This window comes from Mauremys reevesii, linkage group 5, assembly GCF_016161935.1.
Source record: "Mauremys reevesii isolate NIE-2019 linkage group 5, ASM1616193v1, whole genome shotgun sequence".
In the NCBI taxonomy this organism is placed as follows: Eukaryota; Metazoa; Chordata; order Testudines; family Geoemydidae; genus Mauremys; species Mauremys reevesii.
The window spans coordinates 124,292,165-124,314,947 of record NC_052627.1 but is presented as its reverse complement, the minus strand read 5'-3'; the positions used below and the strand labels follow the sequence as shown (position 1 = coordinate 124,314,947).

The 22,783-nt window shown below is 42.9% G+C and overlaps 1 protein-coding gene across 1 annotated transcript in view; it reads left to right on the top strand.

Annotated features, from left to right (window-relative positions):
- FGFRL1 (fibroblast growth factor receptor like 1) overlaps positions 1-22,783 on the top strand; it is a 224,828-nt gene that overhangs the window by 927 nt on the left and 201,118 nt on the right. Inside the window, 2 exon segments of the mRNA XM_039539810.1 lie at positions 717-733; positions 736-825. Of these exon segments, the coding sequence (XP_039395744.1) occupies positions 717-733; positions 736-825 (107 nt within the window).

Genomic DNA, 22,783 nt, shown 5'->3' with positions numbered 1-22,783 from the left:
CTAATGGCAATGTGTAATTATTTGGTTTGTTGGATGCTATACACGGATTGTTGTATGTCCTGAGGGCACAGAGCGTTTAAATCAGGGAGTTTACAAGAGGGAGGAATTCAGATAGTGTTTAGAGAGTGAGAGTTTTAGGAGGAGAACAGAGTGTAATTAATGTAAACCTGATCTACTTAGATTTTTTTTTTTAAAAAAGAGATATTAGAGCAGCCAAGGAATAGTCAAGGGTATGAATGACAGGCTCGCAGCAGGACACACCTTTGGTGTAAACCAAAACAAGCCCTTCTTGAAAGGAAAGGAGGGTTGGGGAAATGAATTGCTGAGAAGAAAAGTTCAGCACTGAAGGAAATATACAAAGCTCTAGCACCCACGTTAGAAGCAATGAAGCAGAAAAGCTAAATTCTGTGGGTGGAAAGGATAGATTCCTTTTTTCGGCTCCTCCAAATGTTTTCAACCTGAAATCTTGTTTTATGGCCACTCACTAGTGTTTGCTTGCCTTCAAGACTGGTTCTGCACAAGATACCAAAAAAGTGTTTTGATTTATATCAGGCAAGAGCAAAAGATTAGGACAGAGCAAAGTTTGACATGCTGAATGCCAAGGAATGAATTATAAATATTTATAATTGCTGGTACAAATTTTATTTGCTCTACTGACACACTGAGGGTTTATTTTTTTTATAAATTCTCATTTCTCTTCTTTTTCCTTCCTCCAGGTTTGAAAGATCAGAAACCGTACAATACAGACAGAACCAGTCTTCAAAATGGAATTCCAGTTTGCGCTCTTTTTTGTAGGGATAATTGCGTTTTCTGATTCAGCCCGAGGTAAGGAGAATGAGCTTTATGCAGCCTTGGAAATGGTTTGTGGCTTGTGCCTTTACATTTTGCTTCAGTTGTGCTCATGTTCTTCCAACACCCTATAGTCCCTTTCAGAGACCAAATCATGATATTTCCTTCTGCATAGAATCTCCCTTCCCCCTTGTCCTCCCACACATGCATTCCTCCCATGGCATATTTTTTTCAGTGTTGACTGTGATATCGCATCGGATGCAGGATGGTCACTTTTGGGCCAGTTTGTTAATTGCAGGTGAGCTCTTTGCTTTTGTCATTTATGTGTAAAAATACACAGTTGGCTTTCAACTTTCAGTGTAGGGTTAAAGGAAAACAATTGCATTCCTTTGTGGATCAGGAGTGCCTCTCCCCTCCTGTAATCCCTCCAAACTCTGCCCTGTGTATTCCCAATTGCAAACTAAACAAACAAATCCATTAACTTCCCAAGTGACAGACAAATGACAGTTCTCAACAGCTAGCACATATTTTAACACTGGAACTCCAGTAGACGATCGGATTTCAACAAACAGGTTACCCTACCAGTGGTGGATTGAAAAACAATGACCTAGGAGTTGAGGTAAGGGAGGAGAGGTTTCATATGAGAAGATAATTTAACAAAAGTTTACAGGCTCAGAATAGAAAGAACCATTACTTGTCCTCAGCATTAGTCTAACACCATGACTCTCAACCTTTTCAGACTACTGTACCTCCTTTAGGGGTCTGATTTGTCTTGCGTACCCCAAGTTTCACCTCACTTAATAACTACTCGCTTACAAAATCAGACCTAAAAATAGAAAAGTGTCACAGTGCGCTATTACTGACAGATTGCTGACTTTCTCATTTTTACCACATAATTATAAAATAACTGAACTGGAATATAAATATTGTACTTACATTTCAGTGCATAATATATACAGTGGTATAAACAAGTCGTCGTATGAAATTTTAGTTTGTACTGACTTTGCTAGTGCTTTTTAGGTAGCCTGTTGTGCTACATACATGCCTAGATGAGTTGATGTATCCCCTGGAAGACTGCCTGCCTCTAACGGTACATGTACCCCTGCTTAAGAACCACTGGTCTAACATACCTTTGCCAGTGCTGTCACATTAGCATTGGAAAGTCTGAATGATAAACCACTCTCTGTCTCTCTGCTGGTCACAAAGGAGAGGACTGCATTATTCCATGAGAATGGTTTTATGTAGTTAGGATGTAGATTTGCCCCAGCTGCAATCCCAAACACTGTTGAAGAAGCATAAATTGCTGAGCGACCATTAAAAATACCCAGCACAAGATTATGTGTTGCTTAGTTTACAATTTAAATATTTAAACTTGCTATTAGTTATGGAAGCCATAACTTGCCAAAAGTGTGTGTGTGAGAGAGAGAGGGGATAAAAAGCATTGCTATAGAAACTTGGAGCTTGGTTAGTGCACTGTTGTGTTTTTTTTTCTTCTTGGCATTGACTCCCAAGCAAATATTTTATGGAGGCAGAAGCACTGTAAAATGATTCTGCTGGAAGCTGAATGAAAAGGAAAACAGTGTATAGCCTTTAAGACCTGAAAGTCTGAATTCCAGGCATGGTTTACAATGGAGACCCAGTTTTAAGTTGTAGGCAATGGACAGGAGTGGTATGAATTAAGATGACCTCGTGAATGTATATTATTCTAATAGACTTGAGTACCCAGTGGAGTTCACTGAGAAATCTTGAGTGGGCTGTATACCGCAAAAAGCTTTTGTCTGTTTTCTGCAGTGTTTTGAGTAGAGTGTTTACTGCTTTATTGCTAAATCTTGTTTAATTTTTCCTTGTCTATCTTGCTCGTATTATTTTATTGCACTTAAAATATAGTATGCAGCTTTAATGACCCATAGTGCTGTGAATGATTGTTTTGAACAGAAAAAACAAAAAATTCACAGCCATGATTTCAGAACAGATCATATTTTTGCATTTGCAGAGGTTACTTAGACATAGTGTAAACTTTATAAGGTTACATTGTCTGGTGAACAGACCTCTTTACTGCTCCAGACAAATACACCCTGCACATGGTGAGAGAGAGAGTCTGATTGTTTAAATGGCATAAAAATGTGGTAAATTACTGTATTGTGGCCAAAGAAAAAAAATATTATCCACTTACTTTCTGATGTAGGGAGAGATAAATGGAGCAAATGAAGAGGAAAGGTGTCATTACAGGAAAAGCAGAGGCAAAAAGGTAACACATTTAAGGCCTGATTCTCCTCCCACTAAAATCAATAGGATTTTTGCTAGTGATTGAAATGGGAGCAGGATTGAGCCCTTAAACACACAGAAGTGAGAAACAGAAATATCTAGAGCGCTGAAACCTTATTTGATGCTGTAAAATTTCCCTTATTTAAAACACACCAGGATAATGTTTAGACTTTTTGAAATGTGCCCCATTTGTAACATGCCTGTGGATTTTTTTATTTTTTTTTACACTGGGTTAGACCACTGCAGATATATAAATATTACCTGTTTCAGTCATGGAGGTTTTACAGAGAATCCAGTGGATGAATCTCAAGTTGAGGGTTTTCGGGTATTTCTTTGAAGTAGGAGGGAACTCTGCGCAATTAATGTGTGTCCTGATTGTAGATTGCATGCATGTAGCCCATATCATGGCCAACACTTTGCAACATGGGTTGCTGTATGTTAAATGGGTGCCTGCTGGTGGGAATGGCGAACACTCATCACCTCTGGATGTGGAATGAAGTGCCTACATTTTGGCATCCAAGCTTGAAGATTTAGGTTAACTTACTTTAAACGTCTCATGAAACGTAATGGTGCTACAGTGCTAATTCCATGATTCCACGTTGCATGCTGTGTGATTATGGAATTAAGGCCTGGGATCATAATGCGTTTGCACAAGAGGGCAGAGTTAAGGCTGCTCGTGCAACTCTAACAGGTATTTCCTGGCTTTTGAGCTCTTAGCTGTGATCTTAATGTTCCATTAAACTTTACATTATATTCTTTTACTCTGTGTTCAGATGGCACCTTTCCTGGTGAAGGGTCCCAAAGGACTTTGTGCCTGTGGCCTTATCCTGCAGTCTTTATTCTAACTAATCTGGGGGTTTTGCTAGCATCACAGCTGCAGGAGCTGGCTGTGCATCCTTCCTGAACTATTGAAATAGAGGCATTTCTGCGGTGGAGGATGGCAGCCAGCTGACATGCAGTACACGCCAGGAGAGGGGAAGGTTTGGCTAAAGAAACCAGGGTAAACGTGAACTCTTAGGAAAGGTGCTATGGGATTTTTAATTTCCATAAATAGTAGGGACCAACTCAGTTTTTAAGGGCTCATACGAAAGAGTCCTTGCAGAGTGAACGCATGGAACTTAGGTTGTCTGCTTGGCGGTAGGAAAGGCCAGCCCTCCCTAGGTAGGGTGTGAACCTGTGCTTTCAGGGATCTAAACTTAAAGATTTTAGCTAAGGGCTTGTACAGGTCTGTCGCATCTTACGCGCATTTAGAATGCGCAATTTCAGCTTTACGCGGTTGACAAAAACAACAACACAAAAGAAAAATAACAATTTAAATACTGTTTCTGCAGTGCGGGCGATTCCGCCCGCCATTCAACTCAATGTAATTTTGACTATACGCGGTTTTTGCTTTTCGCGCTAACTGCGGAACGGAACCCCCGCGTAAGATGAGACAGACCTGTGTAGAGAATACCTACCTACCATAGCTTTGCGTATCTGAGAGACCCTTGGTTATTTTTTTAAACCTAAATTCCTTCCCATTCTGGTGTCATTATTCACTTTAAAATTGTCACGGGAATCATGATTTTGGAATAGCTATTTCAGTGTATTTCCAAGTGCAGACAAGCCCTTCATCTGTCCCTCCTCTTTGGGGCTAACGGTAGTACAGGGGTGCTCCTTGTGTGTGTGAAACCCACTCTTCTGTGCATGGAGCTTGAGCATTCAGGTTCTGTGCAGGCAGAATGTGGAGGGGCTGGAGAGACAAAATCTACCCCCCAGGCTAAGGGCAAGGTATAGAATAGCAGCCTCAACCATTTGCACCAGTTGTGCTCGTGTTATCCTCCTGGACCTGTGCTAATACAGCCCCCCCTTGCTCCTACTTTGAGCCACCCCTCATCCTGTCCCCTCTGTGACCTTCTGTGCCTACTTATGAGGGTGCAACGTGGTATACCAGCACCTTTTTACAGCTGTTCCATCCTATGCGCCCCATGCAACCCCTGTGATGGGGATAACTGGTGCCTGAGAGTCCTATGGAGGCCCTCTTCCCCACGAGTGAATGCTGCCCTGTGTTGCTAACCTTTAACGAAATGAACTCATAGTGTGCTCCTGCTTCTGCACACCACTGTTTGGATACAGGTAATACAATCTGATATTTTCCTGCTTATGGTATCCGAGTGAGACACAGCGCAATATTTGTTCCAAATCTGTCAAGTTGCCATCGTATTCGCCTGGGTTACCGTATATGGTAACACAAGGGTGCACTTGGCTCGCTACAGTAGCTGAAGCACGATTTCATATGGTATGTTTAGAAGTTTTTGGTAAGAGCAGTAACAGCCCTTCCTTTGGCCAGTAAACTGATATTCTTATTGAAACTAACAAGTCTGGACATCAGTTTTATTTTCTGTGCATGGGGGCATATTGCTATAACTCTTTTCCCCTGTGATACGTGATTTTAAAACATAGCTGGACTCTGAGTGATGCCTGACTTACAATAAGTTCACTACTTGTGCAATTTAACTATGGCAACCTCAGAATTCACTAGGCTGGCACAGATATTTATCACGTCAGGATTTGACACTTGTTCTTTTAAATGTTGGAAATATGGGTCTTGAATGCTTGACAGTTTTCTTTTCCCGGAGATGGTTCTTAATACCAGGCAATATCTTTACCATTAAGTTCTATAAATGTAATGATTTATAAGAGTGAATAGTAGTTAATGCTGATGATTTAATAAATAGGACAACAGTTGTCTTCTGTTGTAAAGATACCACGATACCATGGTTCGTCTTAGACTTGATTATTATTTGGACATCTTTCTTTTTCTTTCTAATGGGAAAGAAAAGCATATAGGACCTGATTCGGATCCCATTGAAGTCAAAGGGAGTTTTTCGATAGACCTGATCCAAAGCCAACTGAAGTCAATCTGCATCAGAATAGTCTGACCGCATAGCCTATCCCTACCTATTATATATCCTTGGTGATCGGAGGGAACCCTGATTATTTTTCAAACCTAAATTCCTACTCCTTCTGGTGGTGGTTAAAATTGTCGCTCAGTGTAAATATAGAATACAAAGTGTGTCAAACTGGAAAATAAGCATTGATTTATTATTATTATTATATTTCATTATTATTTTATTTATTTATTATGGAACTCAGAAAATCACTCCAACGTGTTAAAGTTTTTTTAAGTTAGAGTTAAAGTACAAGTTTTTTTAAGTTTGGTTCCACACTGTGCATGCTGTTTAGCTGCTTGGACCTTCCTTTAGGGGAAAAAAAAAAATCTGTCATTCTTGTGATGCAGAAAGTAAATTTTAAAGTCTGCTGTTTATGCATAAAAGTAATTTCAGTATGCCTTGGGATTATTTTCCAACATTTCCAATATAATTCTTCTGGAAAGACAAATGTTGAGTAAGTAGCACGTGCTAATTAACGAGTGCCTACTTTTAAAGGTGTGAGAGCACTGTAATGAGTTTAGCAAGTAGGGATCTAGCTTTTTGGGGGTGTAAATTGGCCCTGGGGAGTTGATTTACATCAGTTGAGGATCTGGTCTTTTCCAAGTAGTCAGCTTGCACAGTGTGATAAACCCTGAACATACTAACGCAGATGTAGATAGAGTAGTTGCTATGGAATATGGCAAGTAGAGATATGCACCTTTTTGTTACATATTTTGCGTTAACTCCTGGAAGAGGTAAATCATTTCCATCTAAGGAAAAAAAAATGACACAAAGGTAGTCTTTTGCTTGCTTTGAAAAAAAAAATAAAAATTCTGAAGTCATTGCTGTATTTCTTCAGTTTGAGTAGTATCAATGCAGCTTTCTTTTTTTCCAAAGATGTGAAACTCCTACTTGGGTCTGCAGTGGCTTGTAAAATCACCCTGTTCAAAAGGTCTATTAATCCCAATATTGCAGTAGTCAGTGGAAACACTCCTCCTCCCCCCACTTTAATTAACCTATTCATTTTATTTCACTCCTCAGAGTTTGTCTTTAGTCTGACCTCCTTCTGTGTTTTCTAGTGGGGCAGTTGTGCCGAAATGTATTTGATCTTGTTTTGAATATTTTCATTTGTATTTATATTTCTTTTCTTTTGTGAAGCTGGCCGTGTAACCCAGGATCTGTCCTGTTTTGTTGTACAGAGGTTGAAAGTTTTTGTTCGTATAAGGGAATTAAAAAGAATATAAGCATAAAGAAGCTGATTGTAAGAGTGGCAAAGAGGAGAGTCCATTACAAGCACCTATTGAATCTGCTTCTGTAGCGCTTACTCACATGAGTAGCCCCACTGAAGTTAATGAGATACTTGCAGGATCAGGTCTTTAGGCCAGGATGCTGTTGTAGTGGGAATGTTAGAAATGCCTAAGTTAGATAGATACAACATGTCTGTTTTAACTTATAAAGGCCAGATCCAGAGCCCATGGAAGTCAATGGAAAGACTCCCAATGACTTCATGAGCTTTAGCTCTGGCCCTTAAAGAACTGTCCTATGCAGAATAAATTGTGATGCTTACACTTACACAAATCCACGGCTTTATTACAGCACATAGCTCCATTTTACAGCAGTATGAGTGCAGGGTTTGGGATTGCTGATGTGTGCTGTAGAATATTTGTACGCGGGGAGAGAAACTCCAGCTAGAGCTGCATTTCTTTTCCCAGAAGATGCGTCGTTCGCTGCCTGTTGCTCGCTTTGGTGGGCTGGAAGGCTAAGAGAATGATGTAGTATGTGCCGTGGGACTGAAAGCAACTTGGACATTCATTGCTTTAACTTCAGGTCAGCCTGTGGGGGTTTTATTCCAGAAGAGTAAGTGACAAGGTGGGTGAGGTGATATCTTTTATTGGACCAGCTTCTGTTGGAGAAAGACAAGCTTTTGAGCCTACACAGAGCTCCTCTTCTTGTCTGGGCAGGGGAAGCAATGCGGCTACGAGAAGACTGCAGAGGAACGAGTGTCATTCTGAGGGGAATGTTGCTGGGTGCAAAGGGGGCTGGATACCCTTGTGCAGGATTATTTAACAAGTGAACGTATGCCGTTTGCCATAGAATCCATTCGCATCTCTCTGATTTTCCCCTTTCGAGTCAAATAAACATCAGGTGCCTGGAGTTTGGTTAGTTGCCCTGATTACACAGTCTCTGCATTGTATTGCAGTATCCAGCAGTGCTGTGAATAACCTAACATTTTTATTTCATCAAAACCACTCCAATTTTCAGGAAGAAATCCAGCCAATAACTCCAGGCTACTTCTGCCATTAAGTGTTCAAACTTAATTTTCAGCTGCACTAAGGGTAGAAAAATGTAAATTGGGACCAGAGATGTCTTGGAGAGGACTAATGTTTCTCTTGATTTCTGCACCCTCAGCCCCTCCTGAATAGTTGTTGAAGTAAGAGCGGTTTCTATCTTGGCAGGAAACAAAATAATTTCTCTTTGTGCGTGGTAAATTTATTTCATGAAAGAGTTACACAATCTTGGGTATCCTGTCAAGTGATTGAGAAGTGAGTAAAGCAAGAAGTGTCATAAACTAGATGCATCCTGGGTTCTGTTGACTTTGGTGAGTATTGTTGGAGCTGTCAGTATTTATGCATATTAAATTTAAAAAAAAAAACCTGTGGCGGGCAGACAAATGCAGAAATACAGTCTTTTTTTTTTTTTAAAGTCCTCTGTTATATTTGACTGTTGTTCAAGTTGATTCATATTTTCCTTGACCAGATTGCTCGTATTTCATGTGCCCAGTGAATTGACTGCTGTGAGAATTCTGGTGAAATAGTACTTGGTCTGTGATCCTTGGTTCACATTCTTTCCATTACTTATCCATTCAGGTAGACTCAGCTTTCAACTGCTCTGAAAAGTGCCTCTGTTTACATGGCATCAGTGAATTTCAAATTGAGTATTGCTCAGTATATAAGTGAGAAAATGGTTTTAACTGAGCATCAACCCTGCAGGCTCAGTTTGGGAGCGGAAATTCAAGCTGGGTTCTTTCAGACTTGTGCAACATCTCCAGTAATCATGACCCAACTGTTATAAAAGCCTGGTGCAACACCCATTGAAGTCAGTGGAAAGAATTGCAAAAGAGACAGAGTCCAAGGTTGGTTAACAATTCTGTTGATGATACATGAACCAGAATAGGGTTCTTCCATTGGCTTGCCCTGCCAGCAAGTGTTGGAGCCATGCATAGAGATTCTGAAGTTCTGTTGACTCATGGTGCCAGGTGTGAGTTTAACTCCACCCAGGATATAAGGGAGGTGGGAACAGGGAGTCCTGGAGGGAAATCCAAGGGACAGTCAAATTCAGAGAGAAAGCTGATGCTGGGTTATGATGGGTTATTGTTCTTGAGTCCCCAGTAAAACCAAATCCCAGGAGAGGGATTAGCCTTCAGACTAACTCAGTGTGTGTGAACTCTGTTGAAGCTAAGGTATGGATGTAACCCATTCACAACTATTAGTGGTGTCTCTTTTTCACCCGTGTTCCACCAGATACTACCCACGTGGTGTATTATTATCTACGTGGATAGACGTCAATTGCCTGTGAATAGCCCCTAAATACCCTGTAGGAACGACCCTGTACAAAATTCTTGTCATGGTGGCTTGTTGGTCACAACGGCAAATGTGTTACTACTGCCCTGAATGACTTTGAAGCTTTCCCATGTCTAGACACAGGTAAAGGCCAGGTGGATGTGCTGGGTGAATGGAGAAGAAAGGTGCAAATCAGAGGGAGGAGGAGGCGGGGCCATGACCAAGCCACACTGGTCCACAGAGCTGGCCAGCCACACTACAGGAAGTAGGCTGCACTGTTCCCCTGCACGTTAGAGAACTGGGGGTGAAGTTGTGCCTTTCTGGGGCACAATGAATGGGTTTACCTAGATTAGGAAAAAGGGGGAGAGCTAGGGTTGACCTTGATTAGATAAATCAAGGTACCCTGCATCTACATGAGGGAGAAGGTCATTGTTAGGATGGGATTATATTACACATTTTAGATAATCTTGACCTCTTTTCCAAATCTACACAAATATACCATTTCCTGGAGTGGTCCATACCTCTTCAATATGGGCTAGGTTGTAAATTACACAATCCGCCACTGTGTGTTTTGGGGGCAAGAATTGTTTTTAACAGTAGTCCCTACCTAGCCAGTTCTTAGACAATCACTGCTCTCTTTGTATTTGCATTGACTTTTCTTTTGGTGTAGCTTTTCCAAAGTGATTAGTATTTCTGGACGGTTTGCTAATTAGTCTGACATTTCAGTGAAATTGAAGCTAAGACTGATGTGTACACAATAGCTAAAGGAGACACTCATCATGGTAAATCAGTCCATGCCTGTGGCCCAGTTTTCTTTGAGCAGAAATGGCCCAATTCTGCCTTCAGATTCACATTCACAATTCCTATTTGACAGAGAAATAGTCTGAAGGGACTTAAAGAGATAAGATATTGGGTGAAAAATAACTAATTGAGATTCAAATTGAGTAAGAGCAGTCTCATTCATGTGGGAGAAAATAATTAAAAATGCACATTTGCAGTGGGTGGAAAAACCTGGTGAGGTGTAATGCTGACAGAGTCCCAGTAGTGAGAGTGGACAGCACATTAGACATGAGTTGATAATGCAGTCAGGCTGCAAAATTAAAAGCTGGTGCAATTTTGGACTGTGTACACAAATATCAGGGGCTGGAGGAATTGATTTAAGAGGAAAGATTAAGAGAGCTAAATATGAATGATTTGGTTAAGCAATGACTAAGAGGGGGCATAAGTGTACAAGCATTTGAACTGTGAGAACAACAAAGAGGGAGAGGAATTAGTAATATTAAAATATTTAATAACAGAAGTAACTTCCTGACAATGAAGGGTATCATACTGTGGAACAGTGCATGGAGGGAGTGGTAGATCCTCCGTTGCTTGAGACTTAAAACTGGACTTGGCAGAGCTCTGATAAATGTACTGGAAGGGAGATTCCTGGCTTGGCATGGCCAGGCTGATGTAACAGAGGAGTTCACAGACTTTTTCACAGGTGACATCAGCTCTCAATAGGTTGTCTCGTGGGCCCCTTGCCCGCCCGTTCTGCATTGATCGGACCTCCTGTCCATGATCACACAAGACCCCAGTGGCTACTGCAGCAACGGCTTACTCGGAAAAGTATTAGGAAGTGTCCAATGCGTTTGAATGTAGTTTAGCAACTGGAAGCTAGGAGGAGAGCCAGCACCATGTGAACAGACAGCCGTAGACCACCACCAAATCTTTTGAAAACGACCGTGGTCTGTGGAACGTGGTGTGGGAGCCTTCTGCTCTAATAGGTCTTTTCCATCTTTAACATTTGTGGGCCAAATTCTGCTCTCAGTTCTCTTTGGATTCAATGAGAGTGCTACCTGTGGAGCTGTGAGTAGACTTTGGCCTTATGTTGCTACTGGAGAGCAGAACTGGGCCCTAATAGAGCAGGCTGCATTTCAAATTTCCACTGTTTGGTGTCAAGCAGTGGGAAAGGGCAGTGTGATATACGGAAGTAAATGTAAAACTATTGTAATAGGTCCTGGCTGATTGACTCCATTATTCCTATTTATATTCACAGTCAATCAGAAACATAATATAGTCCATGCTAATTTCATCAAGGATTAGAGTGGGGTTTTCTGCTCGGCATGGCCCTGACAGATGTTTGTTTCCTGATGTATTTTGATTTGACTGGGAGTGATAAACCCATTATGAATTCATCTGCATATGTGTGGAAATGGGTTTAGGATGGGTGAATTGTAATTAGTGTATTTTTTTTTTTTTTAATCTGGCACCTACTGCATGTTTGGGTCACATGTTCACCATCTATCCTTTTCTTGCTACAGATAGAGACAAATGAATCATAGAGTCAACATGGGACACGTTGTCTTAGCTGCAGGGGAAAGGACAATTTGGGAATTCTTAGATATCTTACCTTCGTGACGAATGACCACATGAGGGTTCAGGCAAAACTCCTAGCCCCTGCTTCAACATAAACCAGAATTGAGATCAGGGTCCCGCTTCTCATGTCTTCAGTCAGTGGGAGTGTTGCTTGAGCATTGCATGCAGAACTGTGCCTGGTGCTGGAATCACGCAAATTCCCCCTATGATTGGGTGCAATGTCAGGGGGAAGGGCAGAGGGCTCAACCCCCCCCCCCCCCCCTTGGCTTTGGACCGGAGCTAGAAATTTGGCCTGGCTGCCCCTTTGTCATGATGAAGGACCAGCTGGACCAGATTTGAGCAGCAGTGTCACCCCATACATAAGGTCACAACACCACTTTCCCATTGGCACTAGGTAGCCCAGCCCCGAGGGGGAGGCAGAGCAGGGGGCACCAGGAACTCCCAGTACCCAGAAGGGTGGGAGGATTGGATCCAGGCTGTTGATGCTTCCTGGGGAAGCAAAGATACAGAAGTAGGATGAGGCCTGCAGCTCACAGAACTGCTTGGCCCCTTGTGGGGATGGTTCTGTCTGACTGACTCTGGGTAAGAGTTCAGGGCTGGGGGTGGGGTGGGGAGAGTTTGGAGCCGGGTATGGAGAATGTGGGGAGCAGAGCACTGGGCTGGGTGCAGAGACTGCATGAGAGACCTCAGGCCTGGGTATGGAAGTGGCAGAGGCAGAGCGTGGGGCAGGGAGGAGGGTAGATATCCCAGGCTGGGGCAGTGGGGAGAGCTTGGAGCTGGCTGTGGGGCATGAGGAGGGGAGTGTGTGTGGAGCTGGGTGCAGGGGCAGCCTGAGAGAGCTCAGGACTGGGCACATGGGAGCGCTCGAGGGAGTGTTTGGGTTTGGGGGCAGGGCCGGGAAGGGAGAGTTCTGGGACCCCTCCTTAGGAAAATTCTGGTTGTGCCTCGGTCCCTGTGTCAGCTGTATCACTTTCTGACAACCAGTGAAGTAGCAATAGGGATACTGACTTTGGAGTTTGATCTGCCACCCTTATTCCTATGAGTAGTGCTATTCAGATCAACTGCACTGCTCATGTGGGTCAGAATCAGTCATAGAGTTTATGGCCAGAAGGGACCACTGGATCATCCCGTCTGTCCTCTTGCATATCACAGCCCACCAACTCCACCCAGCACCCGCACGCTAAACCCAACAACCAAAATTAGACTGAAGTATTAGCACCCCCAGGAGACTAAACGATTGTGTGCCACAGGCAGAGAGAGCAGGAGTGACCAAGGTGCACGAGTGGCCGAGGCCCCTGTGATGGCAGGGAGTTGATTTAAGTGAGATATTCCCAGATGAACCTGGCAAGCGACCTAGCCCCATATCAGAGGAAGGTGAAACCCCCCTGTAGTCACTGCCGGTGTGACCTGAGGGAGAATTCCTTTCCAACATCACATATGGTGATGAGTCAGACCCTGAACGTTTAAGCAAGATCCAGCCAGCCAAGCTGAGAGAGAGAATGCTTGGTGCCACCACAGAACACTGACTCACCCCCTTCAGTGTCCCATCTCCAGTCCTAGTCATCTCTGATGCTTCAGAGGAAGGAAACGAAGGTGCCCCGTCCATACTCTTGTTTCCTAAATTGTCCCAATGAAGAAAACAGTCAACATGAGCAAGGGAGATATAATCAGCCCACAAGATTTGGCCTATAGATATATGATGCTTATTCCCACTTATTGAGAATTTCTGGGAGAACCCACCATCTATAGTGCTCTCCTTCTAGATAAAGTCAGGCATAGGTGCTGGAACTAAGGGTGCTGCTGTACCCCCTGGCTTGAAGTAGTAATAACAACCCAAATACATGGTTTCTACCTTCAGCAGCCCACTATAAAACTGTTCCAGCACCCCTGAAGTCAGGAGAGAAAACTCAGCTCTGAAGACTGCAGACTAGCTAAGTGGAGTTGGAGGCTTATTTTCTTTTATCCTAGAAAATCCAGTAAATCCAGTAAATTCTTTCAGTGTGGTCTTCTAAGAGTTTTTCAACTTAGTCTGACTTGCAGATTATTTGAATGCCATTATAAACTAGGGGTCAAGCAAGTTAATTCCCAGAACAGTGTGCGGCCCTGTTTTCAAACTGTGCTAATCAGAGTTTTGAGTCAAAGCATGGTAGTTTGCTTAGTGAAATTATTTTCCTGTTAGAAAATTACAAATCGGCTCTGACTGTCCATATTGGTTTCAGTAACGGGAATGCTCAAATCGCATGTGGAGAAAAGCCCCAGAATGGAGTAACTGCAAACCCTGGCACAATGGAGTCTGATTCCTTAGCTTCCAAGATCTAATGTGAAGAAACAGGCTGGCTATGAAGTCGCACAAGCAACATTGTTACGGTTGCATTTATACCTCCATCGGGATTAAGGAAAGCTGTGTGCAACACATCTCAGCCGTAAAATAAATGTCCTTTTCTAAAAGAGACATTTGGTTGAGTTGTTCAGTTACCCCCTCCTCACCTTCTTGTAATTGACTCTTGTTTACTTTTTCTTCCTCCTTTCCCCAAGTTTATTACCAGTATTTGGCCAGAGGAAATGAATTAACATAATTTACTGTTTTTAAAACAAGACACATTCTGTGCATGCACACACACACTCACTCACTCACTCACTCACCCCTTCACCCTCCCAGCGCTGTGCTAAGGAGCATGTTTACAGAGTCTGGGTCCATTTAGAGAGAACAATACCTTGATTATGGAATGCAGCCTTCTATTCACAGAAACCCGAAGAAATCATCAGTTTAAAGTAGCTGCTGCCCCTTGAAGGTACATGCAGCGTGAGCTGTTTAAAAAAAAAAAATCAATCTTTTGTAGACACAAACTGCAAGCATTGTTCTCAGCGGAAGTTGATTTAGGGGTTGTGGTGGGGAATGGTCTTTGGTATAAACTCAGTGCCAAGTTTGAGATCTACCGCCATTCAAAGCTTTTGTTGTGATTTCTAATCTAATTTCCAAGCGTAAATAATAGTTGTGAGATCTCTTGGGGGAAGTGACCTGATGCTTCCTGGTCTGGCAAAGTGCTTGGTGCTGGCAGTGTAGGGGGAAAAATACTGGTAATTGAACCCAGAAATATTTCCTGTTGAGGATGAGTCAAGACTAAAAGGTGCAGTTATATGTGGTCGGCTACTGCTCTTAATTGCTGTAGTACACCTGCCTCATAGACAATGCCGGAACAATGTCATGTGAAGTGTGTCTCTGATTTATCCCTATTAGCTGGGAAATGCAAAACACTGTGGATCATAGACTGGATGCTCCTCTCTTTCCTAATGCGGGGCAGATTGTGGCAAGCAGTTACTCATGTGTAGTTGCACTGACTCTACTCCTGGGAGTAACTGCTTGACTCCAATCAATTTAAGCGCCTTATAGGATCAGGCCCTTCTGTTGGTGGGGTTAGACCTGCGCTCTGTTGAATGTGACCGTGACGCTGCAGAGAAGGAGTAACCCATAGACTCTAAAGGCCAGATTTGGGCTGTTAGGTCTTCATCAGGGGCTCCCATTGAAATCAGTAGGAGTTACACAGGGATCCAGAGGCAGAAATTGGCTCACAGAAATTGGAGATGGAGAAGATTTGTTTCTGAGGTAATTTGGTCCATCCTCTGCCAATGCTGCCTCGTGCCCTGTTGTATTAGGCTCTTTGTCCAAGTCTAGTTTTAAATGACCCAAGTAGTGGGTCTTCCACCTACTTCCACTGGGAGACTCAAACCATCCAGCTTCCAACCCCACTGTTAGGACATTTTTTCCTGCTTGTCTAAATGTTGCCCTACACAGTTCCATACTGTTGCTCCTTTTTCTGCACCATGAGCCAGTCTAAGCAATTCCTCTCCCTCCTGTCTCTTCCCAACCTTCTAAAACTCCTCTCTGAGTTGTTGCCTTGCTCTCGTCTTGCACCTGGTTTCCAGTCACAGGCATAGTGCTGTCTGGCCCCATACACAAACACCGTTCTACGCCAGGGGCCCCTGGAAAAGGGCAAAGTGGAAAGTCTGCCCATGAGAACGGGCCATGTTTTGTCAAAAAGAGAAGCAAGTCTAAGCAGCAACGTTCCTCTTTTGCCTGGCATCTTCAGACTCTTGCTGGAAGATTCTCTGCACCTTGATGTCTTTAAACCATGATTTGAGGACTTCAGTGGCTCTGACATAAGTTTGATACAGGAGTGGGTGGGTGAGATTTTGTTGCCTGCGTTGTGCAGGAGGTTAGACTAGATGGTCATAATGGTCCCTTCTGACCTTAAAGTCTACAAGTCTAAGAGCTTTGCGGTGATGGGGTGAGGCTGGGGTGGAGCTAAGGGATGACTGCTGCTGTTCGTGTCCTCTGCCTGGAAACCTGTTGGACTTTTGCAGGCTAAGGTATGCTTTCCCTTCTCTGAATATTGAAGCATTCTTGGATTGGCAGAAGGGGCTTTGGGGTGAACCATTGGGAACATAGCTTCTGAGGGAGCCGTGCTGTCATGAGGGCTGAGGAGTAGCAAGTTAAAAAACCCATGGCTTTTCCTGGCCCTTTTATGGATTATTTCCCCTGTGGATGGGGGGTGATTGAGTCCCAGTTTAAACATTGTTCAGCAGCCAGTGAAGATGGAGATCTCTGTTGTTCTCCATGGCATTGCCTCTGGTTTGTTGACAGCTCTCCGGTATCAAGGTGGCCAGAAGAGAACGCAACATACTTGCCAGAGCCAGATAAAGAAGGACTGTTCTCTTCCACGTTCATTTCTGTGAGGACCTTTGACTAGTGATGCTGCTTCATGGTATAGAAAACAACCTGTACAAAATATCTTTTGTGGGTGAAGATATTTTTCCAGGGGAACAGAGCCAGTAGGAGAAAAAAACTAAAGGCGCAGGCCAGTATTAACAATATTTTTTAAGGGATTTGTGAAGGATGCATATTTGTATTGGACTGTAAGACAGTTGTGTGGGCAAATTCTGACCTGGTTTATGTATGGCTTCCATTGATTTAAACAAGAACCGTGTTCATGCACCCAAGAGCCCTCACTCTCTGTGTTTCCCCTGTTGTCTGGTGGTTTAAAAACAGAAGGGTAGATTCTTATCTCCCTTTGGTGTAAATCCAGAGTAACAAATGTGAATGTCATGTGAGTTACTCTGGATTTACATAGGTGTAAGTGAGATCAGAATCTGGGCCCAAATTGTTTTGATTACCCCAGTGCCAGCAGTGCAATAAAACATTTTTTTTATAATTTGTCAAAATTCATTAGATCCTTTCAGATATAGCCCATGAAAATATTTTAGTAGATTAAAAAAAAACATTGTTTAGGGTTTGTTTGTATGGAATTAAAACAGTTTAGATCTTCTAATGAGAAAAAATGTTGAGTTAAATAACCTACAATGCAGAATAAGAGAACATTTTGATTAGCAGAAACTGATTGAAGTATTAGCTGGGGAAAACAGTCTCTGAATGAAATCGTATTGGTATTTTGATGTGTACCTTTTTGTTCATACACTTTCAGAGATGTAGGACTATTTTGTCTTCATAAAGTTTTCATAAATACACAGATACAATCTGAAAAGCTAAAAATACAATAATCTGCACGAGGACAGTGAAAAATGCAACGCAGTAAACGAAGGAGCTTTGTGCTGTGTAAGTCTGCCAGCCTTAACAACTTGTAGCAGAGCCGCCTTCCGATACCATTTATTCTGCTATGGGACAGAGACGAGAGCTGACTGGACCATTACAGTTACATGTTGCTGCAACTTTTGAGGTTTCAAAATCTGTTTTCATTACACACTTGAACATTTTCATGGAACTGGAATTGTGGGGTGTGTGTGTGTGTGGGGAGGAGGGCTTGGTGGTTAGGGCACTGGCTCGACATGTGAGAAACCTAGGCTATGTGTACACCTAAAACGCTACAGCAGCACAGATACAGCGCTTCAGTAGACACTCACTGCAGCAACAGGATACAACTCGTAGACTTTAACACCAGAAGGGACCATGATGGTCATCTATCTGACCTCCTGAACATTGCGGGCCACAGAACCTCACCCACCCGCTCCTGTAATAGACCAATAACCTCTGGCTGAGTTACTGGAGTCCTCAAATCAGGATGTAGAGACTTTATGCAGCTCTTGGGTCAATGGTCAGCAAGTGAGCAAAGCCTCAGTTCATATAGTGGGAGACAGATTATGGCACCGTCGTTATTAATGTTTTACTGTGGTAATGCCTAGGAACCCCAGTCATAGATTGGGACCCTACTGTGCTATCATAATTATCATGGCAAATCCCAAAGGGACATGGCGTCCTTGCTGGTCAAGCGCCACCCACAGCGATCTCTAGCAAGGTTCATAAGGTGGTCTGGCTGGATATTCAGTTTATGTCCATCACTGGGGATCTTATCGCACCACTGGGGCTTTTGGTGAGCATTTATTGTGCTAGGTGCTGTTTAGACAGAACCAAATGACTGCCCCAAAGATCTTACAATCTGTTAACGGTCATAGAACCTGTATTCCTTACGCAGATACTGTGCTTTATTGTGACAGTTACGCCTAGCAAAAATTAGACTCCTATGGCTAAACTTTTAGTTTATATAAAAAAAAAAAAAAGGCCTCCCAGGTGGTACCCATAGCACGTGTATTTGTGGGCACCAAGGGGTTAGCTTGAAAGCTCTTTCAGGCAGGGACTATCTTGGTGGTATATGTACGTGCAGTTCCTACCGCAGAGAAGACTTCATCCCTGATTGGGGGCCTCTGGGCCCTACTGCAGTGCAAATCATACTGCTAATAACTGTGTGCATAAAATGCGCAGATACATGTGGAGAAACAGGTGATACACCTGTGGTATGCGTGCAGTGAATACTCTGTGCAGGGCCAGCTTTGCAAGTCACGGGCCGCGGTCAACAGTTTCAATGGGGGGCAGAGATGACTGAAAAAAAAAAACACAAAAAAAAAAAAAAAAAATTGTGCTGGGCGGCGGCACTCCTCCTAGTCTTCAGTCCTTCTTTTCACTCCTCTGGGTCCTGGACCTGGCTGCCTGCTGAACTGCTGCGCTGAAAAGCCCGCGGCCGAGTGAAAAAAAAAAAAAAAAAGAGCCTAGCCATGCCTCGCCACTGCCGCCAGGGCCCCACGGGGCCGGCTGGGGCCGCTGGGTGGGAGTGGTGGGGGGGGGGGGGGGGGGGGACTCTGTGGATGCAGTTGTCTGAGCCCCTGTACCCACAATATTGTGCAGGAACCATGTATAAGTCCAGTCCTGCTGCCCTTTCCAAGGTAAAACCTGAATGACTTTAGCGACTGTTGGACCTAAGTGTGTTAGATTTCTGATGCTGGGTTGTCAAACTTTGTTAAAGACAAAACTAATACACATTAATTGAATGACACCAGCTGACCCACTGCCAGCTAGCTGATTTAGCCACAAGCCCAGGAAGGATTCCACCACTCCAGAAAGTGATTGTAACCCCTCTGGAGGAAAAAAAGAGAAGTCCTTGTGGCACGTTAAAGACTAACAAATGTATTTCGGCATAAGCTTTCGTGGGCTAGAACCCACTTCATCAGAGGTTCTAGCCCATGAAAGCTTATGCCCCAAAAAACTTGTTAGTCTCTAAGGTGCCACAAAGACTCCTTGTTTTTTTTTGTTTTGTTTTTTTGCTGATACAGACTAACACGGCTACCACTGAACCCTAACACCTCTGAGACATCCTTTATCCCCCTTATGCATTCCATGGACAAGCAGAGGGTAGAATTCCAGAGCTGAGGGCCTTTCAGTGAGATTATCTCACCTCCAGCTAGGGTGACTAGACAGCAAGCGTGAAAAATCGGGATGGGGTGGGGGGTAATAGGAGCCTATATAAGAGAGAGACCCAAAAATCGAGACTGTGTCCCTATAAAATTGGGACATCTGGTCACCCTACCTCCAGCTGACCTTCCCTCCCTGTCTTCTCCCCGTCCCACCCCTCTTCCCAAGATATGTAAGCCTTGGGAAGGTGTTAGTTTGTGTCTCAACTGATGTCAACTGGGAGAGAGAGAGAGAGGGTGAAAATCACCAAAAAGCAAAACAAAACAAAGTTTCAGTTTTGGATTATTTTTGTTGAGAAACTGTAAAATTTTGACCAAAAAAAAATGTTCTGCAAAAAAATTGTTTGGGGTTCAAAAACAAAATTGTTTGTTGGAAAAAAAAATGTTTGAATAGAAAATTTTTGAGCAACTGTTGTCATAACTAACTCCTGGAATTGCACTTACAAGATTTTTCAATTATTAATCATCTAAGTTGTTAGATAACAACAGGTAACAAATGAAGAATGCATGTGAGGCCAAATTCATCCCTGCTCTATATCATTTGAAACCAATGTGGAGTTGCACCAAGGATGGAGTTAGCATTTGATGTTTGTAAATAAGGAAAATTTCTAATTTCAGCTTCCAGTTCAGCAACACACTTAAGCACAGACTTAACTTTAAGCATCTGAGTAATCCCTGTTCAGAAAAGCACTTCAGCATATGCTGAAGTCCTGTTGAAGTAAATGCAATATGCTCGCTCATTTAAAATCAATGGGATTCCTGCACAAATTTGCTTTCCTGAATTGGGGCACTGGCCAGTAAAATGTAGAGTGACACCTGTCACTCAGGGCATAATTCTGAAGAATCTGGCTAGTAAGTTTGCCATTTCCTTGCTTTCATTTTTTCCTCCGTGCTTGCACTAAACGGTAAATGTGAGAGAATGGACGTAGGCCTTCTTGGGGCCCAGCTGCAGTGTGGTAATGTTTGGCAGTTGTTGAGGAAGATTTGTGAGGTTTCTTGGGGGGGAAAGGGTCAGGTCAGAGGTAGAAGCCCAGTCACCCTTTACCAGAGGCTTTTGTAATAACAGGGCAGCTCCCTGGGGAGGTGTCCTTCTGTCCTCCCTTCACTTTCCCATTGACAAAAAGCAGACTGCCTGCCCCCAGCTGTTCCCTCAGTCAAGTTACAAATGAGATGTTGAAAAGCAACCCTTGGACTTGAGACGGCTCTTCTCATTCTATTTCATTCTACTCATCAATTAATGTCAAACAAAGGTGTTTTATAACTGTTTTATAACTTTTTAAATAGAGGGACCCTCGGACCCCATTGAAGGGAAAGTCTGACTCCTGTGTGCTGCGGCAGCTGAGGTCTGCATGCTAGGGGCTGTGGGACAGGGAAAATGGAACTTTTCCCTTTTTTGTAGCTGCCAAAAACATATTTTTCCTTTTTCAGTTTTCCAAACCCCCTGAGCCTCCTCTTCAGCTGGTGAAAATGCAAAAGAAGCTCGTGATTTTGATGGTGTGACGTTGCTTTATACCAGCGAAGGATCTGGCCCGCTGTCTTAATTCATTTCTGATTTGCTTAACAGAACTGTAAAATCTGGTGCTAAAAGCTATGCCCGTTTATATGGAATCTGTCTCTCCTCCCCATGCTCTGAGGCAGCCAAGCAAAATGAGACCAATCAGTGTTTCAAGTAATTGTTCACACCTGTAACTCTTGGCCTGCACGATAGGTGTAGGGTCTGAATAGTGAATTATGCCAAGCCTTAAAGAAAAAATTATGTATGACACATTTTTTTCTAAAAGTCAGAGGGAGACTTCCAACTGCCCCACACTTTACCTCTTTAACCGGCTTCTGGCAACTTGGTTGAATGTTTTCTGACTAACTAGCTTCGACACAAAGGCTACTGGCATTTTTTTTTTTTAACACCACTTTCTGTCAGAGCTGATAAAGCAGCAGCCAGCCTTTTAAAGATATTGCAGGGTGTTTGGGTTTCTTGTTTTGTCTCTATTTGGATATTTTAGCAAGAATTTGACACATACGGAGAGCTGTCTGGAGACTTTTTTTTTTTTCTCCCCTTCCTGAAATGCTTTTAGTTGAGCTGGGAAGAAAAGAGTATTAATGGAGTTCCTGTATTAGTTCTATTTACACAGGGCACCATGGAAGGTGAGCAGAATAGGTCAGCGAGGCTAATGATTGCATCACTCTTGATTTCTACAGTTGCAAAAGGTTCATGAATTCTGGATTTAGAGGGGAAGAGGAATACCACAGAATATCTCTAAACATTTGGTTGCTACCGTAAACGTGTCATGTGAAATTCCCTGGTGCACAGAAGCTCTCATTTAATAGGATTTTCATATTTTTTGCCTGGGCATTCATTCTCCCAAACAACATGGTGTCTCTGTTTATGCTGCTGGCTGTCATTAACCTGTGATGGACTGTTTATGCTTAGTTTATGTTAGCCAAATAGGAGAACCCAAAGTTGAAAACCTGATTTCTCTGATGGTACCAACTGCTGCCTTTTAAAGACTCTGGTAAGAAGGACAGATTCATGTGGTGTTTTTTTTTTTTTTTTTTTTTTAAATGAACCAGTCTCCTTATACTGAAGTATTTTCTTGTTTTGAGGAGGAAGGATAGTTTTGTGATTCAGGCACAGAAGTAGGAGTCAGGAGTTCTTATGGTTTCGTTGCCTCTGCCATAGTATCTTATGTGCCCTTGGACAAGTCATTAAGGCCTCTATTTTCAAAAACCACTTCTAATTTTGAATGCCTTAATTTCTGGGTGACACAGGGGTAGGTTTTCAGAGGAACTGAGGACCTGCAGCTTCAATTGACTTCATTTGAGGTGGTGGGTTTCACAGCCCCTGTGAAAATCTGGCCCACAGTATCTAAAGTTGGTCATCCAGAAATTGAGGCAACCAAAACTAGATGCCACTTTTGAAATACGGACTGTAGCTTTTCTGTGCCTCTTTTTGCCCATTGGTAAAATAGGGATAATAATCTTGTACTTAGCCTGACGCATTTCTGTTAGGTGGATGGGTTAGCTGGCGTGTGCAAATCACTTTATAATCCTTGAATATATAATATAAGTGATAAGTAGTTTGTTTTCTCAGTGATATTTCATTATGGATGCAATTATGCAAAGTTTTGCACACAGTCAAATATTTTG